General features: G+C 44.8%; 1 protein-coding gene across 1 annotated transcript in view; it reads right to left on the bottom strand.

The window, feature by feature from the left end:
• The window catches only part of MYO1D (myosin ID), a gene marked incomplete at its 5' end in the record, with an annotated part of 162143 nt that overhangs the window by 55648 nt on the left and 93275 nt on the right, over window positions 1-13220 (bottom strand). Inside the window, 2 exons of the mRNA XM_082010667.1 lie at window positions 2511-2665; window positions 7753-7866. Of these exons, the coding sequence (XP_081866793.1) occupies window positions 2511-2665; window positions 7753-7866 (269 nt within the window). The remainder of the gene's footprint in view (window positions 1-2510; window positions 2666-7752; window positions 7867-13220) is intronic.

Below are 13220 nucleotides of genomic sequence, written 5' to 3'. Positions count from 1 at the left end.
AGTGTAACTTCTCCAAAAGCAGCTGCCAGAATACAGCATCTAAAGACATCACCTCTAAACTTTATGCCTCAACTATTTTTTGCTGAAAATTTCCAAAAATTCCCAACACATGATCTGTCAGCATTGAAGTTCTCAGTTCAAAGAGTTTGGAAATGTAATAAAAAATGAAACAAAGCTTCTGAATTAGAAGGTTTAGGCATCCTCAGCATAGATGTCACCACCAGCCTCCTCCTCATCTCTCCTTCACTAATGCAGAATGGCACAGAATTTTACATGATTTTATTACACAAGTATTTAAGTATCATTATCTAACTACGCTGCACATAACCAAGGGCAGCTGTGCAGCCTTACCCTTGCTGAAACCTCCCACCAGGGGCTTTAGGACTGGTATTGAGATGGCTGGAAATTACTTTGTTCAGAGAGGACCTTAAGTGAGACCCCCGGTAACCCAAGGAAGCTGCTCCCCACGTCCCAGGCGGAGCAGAGCTCTGAAGTCCCATTACAGGGTCACACAGTGACTGAACTTGCAGGCTCCAGATTTTACTGCTGGATCCGCTTTCTTTTCACAGCCACCGCCTTCTGACAGGCAGGACCGAGAAACCTGACACTTGCCATGAGGCACACGGTGACTTTCAGCTAATCCCGTTTAACGAGGAATTCCCAAAGTGCCTCTCAAGCAAGGGGTCAGCTAATCCCATTCACTGACAGAACTTTTTACTCTTAGAAAATGGGAAGTGGCTGAAAACAAGCATATTTCCTTTTATTTTGATTTACAGATATTGCTTTGAAGAGGGAAAGCATGACATTTGGATATATAGAAATTTAAACATGAGCTGTTCCTGTACATTAATGGTAAACCAGCAAGATGTTGGAGAAAAACGGGCTTTTAGACCAGCTCTCCCATTTAAGCAGCTGTGCTGAGATTTGTCATTTGAAGCAGTAAAAAAATGCTAATATTGTTTTAAGTGAAGATTTAACATCATATAATTGCCATTCTTCTACAGGGATTAGATAAAAACTAATTATTTTTAAAGATAAAAATGTCAGTGTTAAAATCAGTATAAGAAGTTGAAAAGCAATAGTTTATACCCTTACATGAAAGGCATAGTATTTTAGACTGACGGCCACACAACATACTTTCTTAAAATGAAGAACATGTGCCTCATACTGCGCTATACTGGATACGTAACGACAAGGCCGGGAACTTCGTAGTAACGTCCGAGCAAAAGGAACGGCAAACCAGGGCAGTCTGAACACTGAACATACAGCATCTGGAGTGTAATCAACAGTTTCACAGCTCTTCCCAACGTTAGAGACGCGGTAAGGCGCTGAGGAGCATCAGCTATCTGAAGGTGTCACCTGTGTTCAAAACATGCCAGACATAAAAGAACTCCAGCTACTTCACAGGATTCCCGAAATGAAGTGTGTTGCTTTACGATACCCATATCTCCTGAGCCTTCGAGAGTAGCTACCTTTGAAATGAAACTATATTTAGGTAAAAGCAAAACCAGAATGGTTTTTGTAGCTTTTCAGCACTGAATTTCTCAAAACAAGTTATGCCGACGCTCAGAATTCATTTCAAATGAACTTAGCCCCTACCTCCAGCAGTGGTGAGCAGTGGCTAAACTGGCATGCTTTTCTTGAGTTCATGAAAAAAAATTACCCCGGGACCTAATGTAACTTAAATTCACTCTCATTGTCCTGCCACTGGTAGCTCTGGAAGAGTATTTACCTATAAAGACTCCTTTTCACGGGTCATAAACGGAACATGATATTGTGAACTGCAAAAGCCAACGCCGCATGTGATGCTGATCAACATCAATCCTCATGAGAATCTGTTCTGGAGGAGTAAGGGAACAACTCTGAAGGTCTGTTCACTCCATACACCATTTCTCTACAGAGTTACTTTTATGTGATTGCTTGCAATGCAGTCACTGCTGTGATGCTTGTCTGGATAGTCCCGAACTTGCTCTGTGATATAAAGGCGGTTATTGCTAGGGCAGCTGTAGCTACAGGAAGCTCAACGCAAGATAACCACCTAAGTGTTCAGTCACCAATGAAACAGCTTTTGCACATTGATTTACAAGAGAGACAATTTTCAGGAAACAGAGATGACATTTTACAGCTCAAGCAATGAATCATCTACTCATACGGGGGACATGGAGAGCAATTTGAGAAAGGAATAGCTATAACTTAATTCTACATGTTAAGAGTTTGACTGTGAGAAACATTAAGGAGACGTTGTGACACACTCAAAATGCATCTTCAGTGACATTTGTCCCCAAACACCCATGTCTAATAAACATACAGGGAAGGCAGAAGGGGCAAGCAAAGTGTTGTAGCTGAAAAGCGTGTCCCAAAAATGCAAGGAAAAAGATGTTCCTGTATCCTAGTAACACAGTGAAGTAACACAGATAAAGCTCAAGACAGGCATCAAAATGACTTCAGGGCAAGTTTCTGATTTGGTACGCTAGACTGAGTTTTCAACAAAATCCATCCCCAAGACTGACCTCTTGAAGTGGCTTGCCAGGACTCCCACCAGCTCTCCAATCCTGCTGTCGTTAGAGGGCTCTTTATTGAAGAGACAGACAATGAGATCCTTGTTGTCTTTCGTGTGGAAGACCACGAGCTGGTCCTTTCCATTGGAGACACTCAATCCTACCAACTGCGAAGAGAAAGCAAGAACAATGTCATACACATCGATATATCTTTGCTACGTGCCAGGAGAGTTCTTTCCTCTCCCGGGTGCTGCGCTCGCTCTCAGCTTCTACCTTGACCAGGGAGCTCAGGGCAATGGCAGCGTGCAGGTCCCCAGTACTCCTCCCACAAGCTGAAAAAGTCAAGGTGAAGCAACAGGGGTTTTTTGGAAGTCAGCCTCAAAGACGTCAGGAAATTTTACCATCTAGACTGGGTTCACTCTGAGCAAGTCTTGCCAGAAGCAACACTCTCCCCCGTTACTGTAGTGCCCTTCTGCCTATCCAGCACCACGGGCCACGCACCGAAGAGCACACCGGGTGGATTTGTAACAGCCAAAGCTTGCTCTCCCCAAAATCTCACGCTGGGTGACACCACATCGCTCACTGGCAGAGCCACAAGCCTACTTTTTTTGTTGTTTGTTTGTTTTTTTAATCTTTTCAAAGCAAACCAACAATAATCATGAGTCTGGCCAACAACCATCTTCAAATTCACATACTCAGTGCTGGGAACAAAATGACATGCAGATAATGTAAGAATTAAGTTTACTGAAAGCCTAAACATCTTGATGAAGAATTTAAGCTGCGAACCCCAGAAAGTCATGATGATTACAGTATTTAGGCACGGATTAAGGTCTTGCTGTTCTGACAAAATAAAAAGGTGTGGGGTTTTGGTTTGGGGTTTACTTTTTTCTTTGGTGTCTGTTAAGTAACTGCGGCATGGCAGGTTAAAAGCTTTGTCCTCATGATCTCACAAAGCTGGAAACTTTTAGGAGTGGCAATCTGGGTACACAGGCTATTCAGATGAATATTAGAAAAAGCAAAAAAACCATATCTGTGCTGGGCAAACAAAATATAAGGATGGCAAAAGGAACATCAAGAGGCAAGTACATTGAACAAACCAGTGCTAAAAAAATAAAAGGAAAAAAAGAAAAAGAGACACATGAAAGAATGAGGAGTACAGAGAGAGAGAATAGAGCAGACCTTCCCTGTCCACCGAAGGACTACACAAGTCCTTTGAGTCATCCTGAGATTTGCAGAGAAGCCACATTCTCCTGAAAGTGAGAGGCACCAATATACCATTTTGTGGAAATTAAAATCTCATTATTCCCTTCTTAAAGAAAAAAAAAAAAAAGCCTTCTATACAACGCTACTGCCTGTGTGGGAAAGGCTACTAGCACAAATTGAGCCGGAGACTACTCACTCCTTTCAGAAGCATGAATCCTACCCAGAAACAGTCTGGAGCTGTATGTTTGGTTTAGCAGCCACAACACATTATTTCCGAGAAACCTGTTCCAGCTCTGGATGTCTAACACACACCGGCCAGCGGCATCGTCCCAGGAGAGCACGCCACCGCCACGCACAGCAGCGCGGTGTAGGTCCTATTTTCTGGATGCAACGCTACACGAGTTTTGAATCACTCACGTTTTGTTGGCTTATTACCGCAGCCCAGCCATCTATCTGAATTACTGTAACTGTGGATATTTTAAACACTGAGCGGAGACCTCCTGCTACCAGTTGCATATATCGAACACAGGTGGAGTTTATTCTCTACCGTTCACGCTATTTTGAGCTTATGAAATACTTCAAAAACAAGCTACACTCCATGCACAGACATTAACAGCTGCAGGGGTTTACAGTGTCCCTTAAAATTAATTTGCATGCTTAAATAAGATCCTGTGAGCACAGCAGCACCACAGGGACTACTGCCATCGAGGTTTTAAATATGCACTGAGTGTGAAAGATGAACAAGTTGAAATCTCTGGATTTGAAAAGCCTATTTAAACAGTAATTATTCAAGAGAAACATGTTAGAAGTCCAAGAGCCCTTCAAAATTTTCCTACTTCACCCCTCCCCTTAAGACTATCTGAGCAAATAAAAATAACACAAAAGAAATAATTCTAGAGGAGGTGCTTATCTCAGCATTTACAAACACTAATATCAGCTCTGCTTTGAAGAGCAGGAAAAAACTCTCAGCATCCACAGAACATCCTTTATCGTATTCACCACTGTACGGGGAAAGGTAGTTGCAGGATCCTTTCCGCTGCTCGTTCGCCTTTTAATTCCTTTCTGCCATTATCCGTTTATTTTCTCTCCAGGTAAGAACAAAAAGATCATTATATATGATATAATATTCATTCCCCCAAATGAGCACCTCGACACAGCGAAATTGCCAGGGCTGAAGGGAGGGTTACTGCTCCGTCCCCATTTGCACAAAATGGCGGAACGCAGAGCCTGGGCCGGAGCGGGCACGCGTTACCGGCTGTACTTAAACCACGTCCATGCAAACCGACTTAAAGGCGATGGGCAACAGTGGTGCGATTTCTTCAGCCGAAAAGAAGTTTATGGTCGTAACAGACATCAGCTGACCGTCTCCAGTCAGATTTCCATGGAAACGCCATCCCTAAGGATGCTGCCGTGCTGACAGCGAGCGGCACAGCTCACAGCCCGAGGAATTTCAGCTGGGTTCGCCTTCACATTTCAGAAGGGCAATCCGTCTTCCCCGGCGAACACGCGCCTTCCTGGCAAGACATACCTGATGCACCGACACACATCGCGAGTGGTGTAACTCTTATCCATTTGCTTCTCAACAACCTTCCTAGCAGTTCAGACAGTTGTTCTTTCCCCGAAAGGGATCTCTGTACCACTAATTGCCTACTTACACCACCTCCCCGGCCGCTACAAAGGGGTTTCCACACGAGAAGGGATCAGGCATGCAGGAAAACAAGGGAGTGCGTGCAGGGCAGCTCGAGAGGTGAAAGAACAACGCGTATTCGAATCATTAAGTAACAAAATATAAAACGTAACTACAAAAAGGAAAAAAACAACTGCATTATAGCATTAACCATTTGCCAGAGTTCAATTTTAGAAATCTTGGCAAAAAAACCCCCAAATGTTTCATGCACTGTGTATGAACCAAATACATTTCCAAAACCTCTCCCCGATTCCCGCGACGCAGAGGGGGTCAGCAGTACATCGACAGGATCAGTCAGCACGCCCACGGCGCAATCCTGCGGCGCACGTGCAGACTGGCTGCTCCTCCCCAGGACCACAGTGCAGGAGAGGCAGGTAGAAGGAGAGGCTGCGGCTAAGAGCAGAAATTTATCACTACAGCGTCTTCCAAAGATAGCTTTCATCAAATTTCCACTCTGGAACATCGTTCTGACACCTGCACGAGTCAGTGAAGGCTCTTTTGGATCCATCCCTCCTGTGCAAAGTACTCCAGGACCACTTCACAGTTGCTCAGCTCAAGGAAACTGTTCAGTCAAGAAGCCTTGTGGTAGGTTGCTAAAGGGAGTAATTGCAGATCTACAAAGAAAGCTGATTTTTATCTATGGAAATTTAAGTATTCTAGGAGCAAGAGACCTCCATGCACAGACCATTAACTGCTTTGCTGCCAGAGGAAATGCAAAGCGGACAGCCAACGTGCAGCCTGCGCTGCAGCACTCTGTAGGAATAGATACTCCATTTTAGACACCCGTGTTTTCTGAAAAAACAATAATTACTAACATTTCTAAGTAACAGACATTCTACAGGCAACCCACAAATTGTATCTGACTTGCTTGCCTCCTTTAATTTTTAAGGCATTAAGGATTGCGGAGGAAAACATTCAGGCTACCAACACACTGACCTGGTCTCGTGCTGTTACATGAATGTTCAAGTTCCACCTTTAAACCCATCAGACACACAGGTAAAGCAGACGTTTTCCTAAAGCTGTGATAAATACAGACCTACCTGTAATTACTAATGTAGTAAGTGAATTGCAGTGGCCTGGCCATTTTGTATAAAGCACGAGTGCGGAAAACTAACAGTGAGAAATTGTGATGGACAAAATTCCACCTTGTCCACCTGAGTTCACCTTGGTATTTCACAACAAATCCCCAGTCTAGGAAAAACCCTCTGCTTGGAGTCTCTGGGTATTTGAACAAGTTGGTTTGCACAAGCACAAGTCAGCCATTTAGCAGCGTAATCTGCTGACAATTTCATTTTGCACAATTAAGAGATAATGTCAGTAGAACAGAACATCAACTGAGGAAAATGACCCGCAGCTGCTAACTCCCTGGCAGTAGCGTCTTTTCAAAACAAGAGACGCTGCCGTGCAGACGCGGCTTTGCGAATACTCTGGTTAGGGCAAACAAAGGCGGCAGCCGAGCACGCTGCTCCGCACGCGCACTGCGGTGCGCGGCCGGCGCGCAGCTGGGATGGATGACCAGCAAGGAGGTTAGAGGAGGACTTGTAAAACCAACATTAAGGATGCAGTCTGAGCTAATCATTCACTCCACATTTGCAGATTAGATTTCACCGTTACCCTAATCCCATCTCTGCTCTTTTAGCAATACGGGGCCGCCAGATTTATTATTTCTCCAAATGCAAACGTCCCAACAAATTTGTGTACGACATTTCCAAGCAACCCAGCCAGGTTCTGTAGGTTTAAGATAACCGTAGTAGCGTTACCTCAGGCTGAGGAAAACAAACAAGCAGTTGAATCCACGCTCCAAGATGCTGAACAGCTAAAAAGAGGTTTTCCCCCATCTCCCTTCCCACCAGTGATAATCTGGTGCTTTGTCACTGGCAGCTAAACTCTGCTACCCCGAAGGCCAGATACCTCACTATAATTCTGAATTTAGCTTTGATAAGATTTACATTAAACATGAACAAGTGTTAAAAAAAAAAAATCCAAACACGACACAAAGGATCAAACAAACCCCCAGAGACACGGAAATTCTGTCATAAGCCGCTGTGAAATGCTAGCCCCCTTATGGGGCCAAGATCTTGCAGCGCACAGCAAATAAAAAACAAAATAGAAGAATGAGCAGAAGAAAGTACGATGAGCAGTTTGGTTTTTAGCTTTTATTTTAGGCACTGAAATTACAAGCTAACATGACGCATCCGTGTTGTAGACAACTGTACTATAACTGTATTAAAGACATTAAATGTATTAAAAATTTTAAGCTGAGGTCTTTTTCCATGTTACGGATATGAAAATGGAGCTAAATGGTAGATGCACTGCCCATGACTAAGAAAGCCCGAGATAAGATTCCCCACTCCTTGTACTTACATTATAGAGGGGGATGGTCTTCATCACCTTGTACTGCTTCATAGGGTCCATCTTATAAAGGTGTCGATCAGTAATGAAGATTGCTCTGTCCTCCACCTTATTAAAGCGATTGACCTGTAAAGCAGCAAATTTTCAGTCCCGCTAATCCCTGTGAGAACATGCAGAATAAAACTTTGCAGCAGTAAATACGCAGAGCTCACAGGGCTCTCAAAACGGGTTTTCTCCACAGATCTTGAAACAGTGAAAAGGGAAGATGGACCGTTTAACCCTATTTTACAGAGAAATGCAGAGTCTTGGAGAAGCAACATTCCCAGAGTTACCCAGCAGGGCTGGGGCGAGCTGGGAAAGTCCACGGCCTCAGTCAAATACAGGACCGATGCTTTCCCCCAGCAACATCCAGCCTGCAGCCCTGTCCACCCGCAGGCACGAAGCCCAGGCAGATGGCTGTTGTTCCTACATTATATATTCACCTTTTTCATCCTGAAAGCATGATGCAGAATACCTGCCCCGCAGGGCCGAACAGGGTCCGTGACAGCCCAGATCTGAGGCATTTGAAAGCAGATGCTTTGGACCATCTTAAATTTGAGCAGGTCCCATTTCCCTCTTTTAAAACGTCTGTGCCTTCAACGTAGCTAAGCGACCTGCTCGAGAAGTGGAAAACGTGGACACATTCCTTCCCCTGCCCGCTAGCGGGTGCCTTCACCAGTACGGGCGCGCTCCACCGCTTTTGCTGAAGTTGTGCCATTCCGCAAGGAGGAAGAAGAGACTGAACAGGACAGAAGGAGCCCAGGAGAGCCAAACCTGTACTCAGGGACCTCGGCATGCGGCTGGTGGGAGGAAAGCAAGGTTACTTCTTGGCAAGCAGAAGACTCAAGCTGGAGTGCCCTCAGGCTGCAAGGGGGGCTGAACACAGCCCTCTCCCCTCCTAAGCAAGGGAGGTAGAGCGAGAGCACAACCAGTCTCATCTGAAGACTCGCTGCCGTTGAGAACAACGGCCTGCTGCCCTTCCAGGCAGCCCTAACCCCGTCCCCTGAGCTAGCTCTGGTGCTCATTGTCCCCAGCAATTCACTAACTTGACAAAAATGTCCCCTTTTTGTGAGCTCGGCGAGGGAAGGGCACAACGAACATCAGAGCCATTGCAAGGGAAAGAGGACGAGGCTCTGGGTAACGATAAACAGAGGAAGAAAACAGGAGGGCTCTGTTCAGCAGCAGCAAGCTGTCAGAGCAGTTCAGCTGTGCCAGGCCCGTACGGCGAGTAGCAGATTTTTCTATAGAGGTGGATGTTGGTCAACTCATCTGAACTTGACTGTGCATTCTGTTAAGGACATGGTATTCAGGGCAAGGATGTCAAAGGACCACTGGTGAGCTCAAGCTCCTCAAAAGAAATTCTTCAAACGGGAGCTCGCCGCCCAGCTGTGCTGTCTAGGGCTATTCTGGGAACACAGAGAGCAGAGCTACGGCACCTGGCAAACTTCTAGACCAAACAAGAAAGCACCCAGAGGCATCTGTGTGCCTCTAAGGTTACCTGACCACTGAGGGAGATTTTTAGTTGGTTTGGTTTTTGTTAAATGTTTGTACCATTCTTAGGTTGTTTTGAATCTGGACTCCAGTCTCCCAACTCCCACTCCACTCCTGTAAGGTACTTAAAACTAAGACAATCATAGTGCACTTCAAACAACTTTAATGCTGGTTTCCAAAAGCAGGCAGAAGTGTTTTAATCTTCAAATGACCATACCCTCTGACAAAGGTAGGGTACAGAGGAGATGAAGCTAGACTTCTCAGAGAAGCACAGCAAAAGGTCAAGAGGCAACGGGCAGAAGATGCAGCAGCAAAAAGTCCAACTGGACATAAGGGAAAAAAATCTCTCCAGGAGGGTGGCAGCCCTGGGACAGGGCTCAGAGAGGCTGTGTAACCTTCATCCTCGGCGATCTTCAAACCTCAGCTGACTGAGAGCCTGAGCAACCTCATCTAACTGAATTCAGCCCTGCTCAGAGCAGGAGGTTGGACCACAGACCTCCAGAGGTCCCTTCCCACCTAAATCGTTCCGTGATTTCATCAGCCCATACGCTACCAAGAAAATGGACTTCACAGTATCTGAAATATTCTGACGGTTTCTAGTAGTTCAGCAAACACGGCTTAGTGTTGCCATTGGGAAACATTAATATCTTAATATCTTAAAGTTGCCACTGGGCTCTACGGTTGTAAATTTAAGACCAATTAGAGATACAAGCTATAATTCAATGAAAAACCATTAGTGGCCTGCTGAGGCAAGCCACTATATTATCACCTGTAATCTCACCGGCAGTCAACAGCAGCAGAGACGATCTGTATATATATGTCCCAACCCTCACGGAATAATCTTAGGCATGCTCAAGAAGTTGGTTCACTTTAATCTGAACTCAAAATACTACCCACCTGGGAAATTGTTTGCATAACCAGGCACTCAACATATGGGGAAAATAAGTTCCGTCTTGTAGTGTATTTATATATTTGTGTGGATCAACCCTGATTTTTTTTTTAAACACCAGTTATACCTAACAGTTCTGACAGGGTAAAAATTAACTGTTGGAGGACGGCAATATGTGAACCCCTCAGCAAAGTGCAGTTGAAAACACCCAAGTGCACAGCCTCACCTCCCAGTATTCTGTTGCAGTTCGTATATCCAGTTTCTATGTAGGAAGAGCAAGGGAAGAACAGACTATTTAAGCACCAGCTAAAGATGTGAAGCGACAGACATGGCCCAGCAGCAAGCCATATACAGTGGTCATATAATTATTTAATTTTCCTTAATTTTAGGTATTCTGAAGTTCTGAATTCACGTTTATTTTTTGCCACTAATCAGGTCTCCAGCAACAGCAGCCCTCCAGTAACTGATAAATTAAATCACCAAAACTGCTGTCAAATGCCACACAAGCACCTCTGGAAAATTTTTGTAAAAATATGCAACTATTTATTAAAAATGTACTCATTCAAAGGCTACAAGATACTAAATGTTGTACCTTCACAGTAACATCTGATCTGGGGAAGATCCAGGAAGACTGAAGCTAACAAACCGCTATTCCACACCTCATGGAATCGGTGTGATTGTTTACAAAAACAGGAGCAGGAGGATCATGTAAGGGCAGGAAACAAAATTATATTCTCTCCAGAGAAGTGTTGTATACCCCGGTATCACGCCTGCATTCCTATCTCCTTTCTAAACGCAGATCATTTCAACTCCCCCGTCCCACCGCAACTCATCACAAATATTCCTCCAGGCTGCTGGTCAGGTTAGGCTCCAGCAAGCGGGGTTTTCGCAGAGGAAACCACGTCTCACTAACGTTACAATTCACTTGTCCAGGAAACACTACACCAAAGCGCATCTGATGCCATCTAGACTTTCAGATGCCCCAAAAGGCTGGCTACTAAATAGCCGCAAGATGCAAAGTTCTGTCAAAAGCAAGTGAGAAAGGACACAAAGTAGAAAGTATTTTTCACTGAGACAAAACTGGAGTCATCGGTGTATCAGTCACAGAGATATTTATTAATCAACTGAGAAGGTGAGACGTGATGAGGCGGATGGACATAAATGGGATTCTCCTAGGTGAAGTCATGAGAAGTTAAATATTCTAAGTCCACAGGCGGCACGGTGGCGAAGTTCAGAGCAGATATAGGGAACAAATGCAAATTGGAGAGCTATATTACAGCTTTAAATTAACAGCACCAACCCAGAAAAAGTAACTGAAGATGATTTTAGACAGCTCTGGATAGATCTTGGCACAACCATGCAAAAACAAGCTGAAAACAAGCAAGGTGTTAGCATGCGGTAATGACTAGCACGGGGAACAACGTCCTGGGTGCCACGGTCGCATTTGGGATAGCGTGTGCAGCACCGGGATGGTGAACGCGAAGGAGACTCTAATGGTTCGGAGAAGGTAAAGAAAATGATTGAGGGCCTGGAAAATCGCTGAATAACTGGGGTTATTTTAGGAAGCAGATGAATGGGAGGAAAAAACCAAAAGGCTACAAAACACTGAATGGCCCAGAGAAAATAGGTTAGGAGCGCCTGGTGCTACACTTCGAGTTGTTTGAGCAGAGTAGCACAGGCTCCTCAAACTGTAATTTGGCTGTGCAGCTTATAGCACAGCATGCTCCATGTCTTGGGAGTTTAAGCAAAGGCTTCTCCAGTCCCTTAGGCTGTGATGTGCCCCGCACAGACCTCAGATCTGATGATGTGGAGGCCATGGTTCCCAAACACGTCTTTTTGATTTAATTTTTTTTAAAAGAGTCTGACAGCACCACCTGTGCCCTGCCATGATCCTGCTCGTCGCTCCCACTCCCCATCACAACGTGCTCCCTGTTGTCCATGCCCAGCTCCAGCATGGACCCCGGGACGACAAAGACCTCACGGAGCTGTGCAGCCAGAGCCACCCCGTTGCAGAACGTCCTGCAGCTGCTGCCCAGAAAGCACGACGGGAAGCATGCCCAGCTTTTACAAGGCAATATATTGCAGTTCTACAAGCATGTTTTAAATTCCACTTCTTTCTTGCGGTTACCCACTGTTTTTAGCATTCACGCTGAACAGTAAATTCAGCTGAACATCTAAGGAGACGTACTGAAGGGGAAGTCCAGCAGCTTATCTTATGTGAGAAACAAATTCTTGCTGCCCTGGAACTCATGTCCTTTTCGGCTCTTTCCATGCCATCACTTTGCTTCAGGTATCTCATGCATCTATGGCATATTTATGTAAACACAACATGCTGTGTTTTTAGAAGGAAAGTGCCACATTGGGAAGCATGCACAGAAGAGATTCAGCCAAATGCCAGCACCATGATAAATGCTACTATTCTTTGATTTTGTAGGAGTAGAGACAGGCCTTATGTTCTCAGATACAGCTTATACCCTCCCGGAGAACAGTCCTTCCTAGCATTGTGTTCTCTGCACCTTCTGGGCATTTTTTATTTATATCTTTGTTGATCCAAATGTGAATCAAGTCTTAATTTAGCTTCCTGACTAGCTTATGGGGAAAAATTCAAGTCTAGTCTATAGCAGAAAAACCTCCAAATGAGCTTTTCAGGTCTCTGCCAGGGGCCTGCAGACATCCCAGGGCACTGGGCTTTGGAAGGATGGTCCTCTCAAGGCAGCTTGGTGCCACAAGTGACAAGGGAGAACATGGGAAGAAAAGCTTTACTCTTCAAACAGAAAAAAGAAGAAAAAGAAAAAGAAAGAGAAACTGTTGTTTCCTCGGTGATAAGACAAAATCTGGTGGTATTCATGAAATACGCATTTGGTTTCCCAAAGCAAAAAACATGACAATTTCTTTTGAAAAACGAAGAGCACCACAATGCTCAGGAAAGATGTATTTTTTTCGTAGGCACAACCGGTCTGCTTCTAACCTACACCTACCGCGAGAGAGCAAGCTCATGATGCACCTCCCATCAGCAAGGCTTCAAAGTGTCTTCACAGACCTTCTATAAAAAGAGCTATAA

Source organism: Phaethon aethereus (genome assembly GCF_964289735.1).
Source record: "Phaethon aethereus genome assembly, chromosome: 25".
In the NCBI taxonomy this organism is placed as follows: Eukaryota; Metazoa; Chordata; class Aves; order Phaethontiformes; family Phaethontidae; genus Phaethon; species Phaethon aethereus.
Note: the sequence above shows the minus strand (reverse complement) of the source record. Positions and strands in the feature narration are given on the sequence as shown.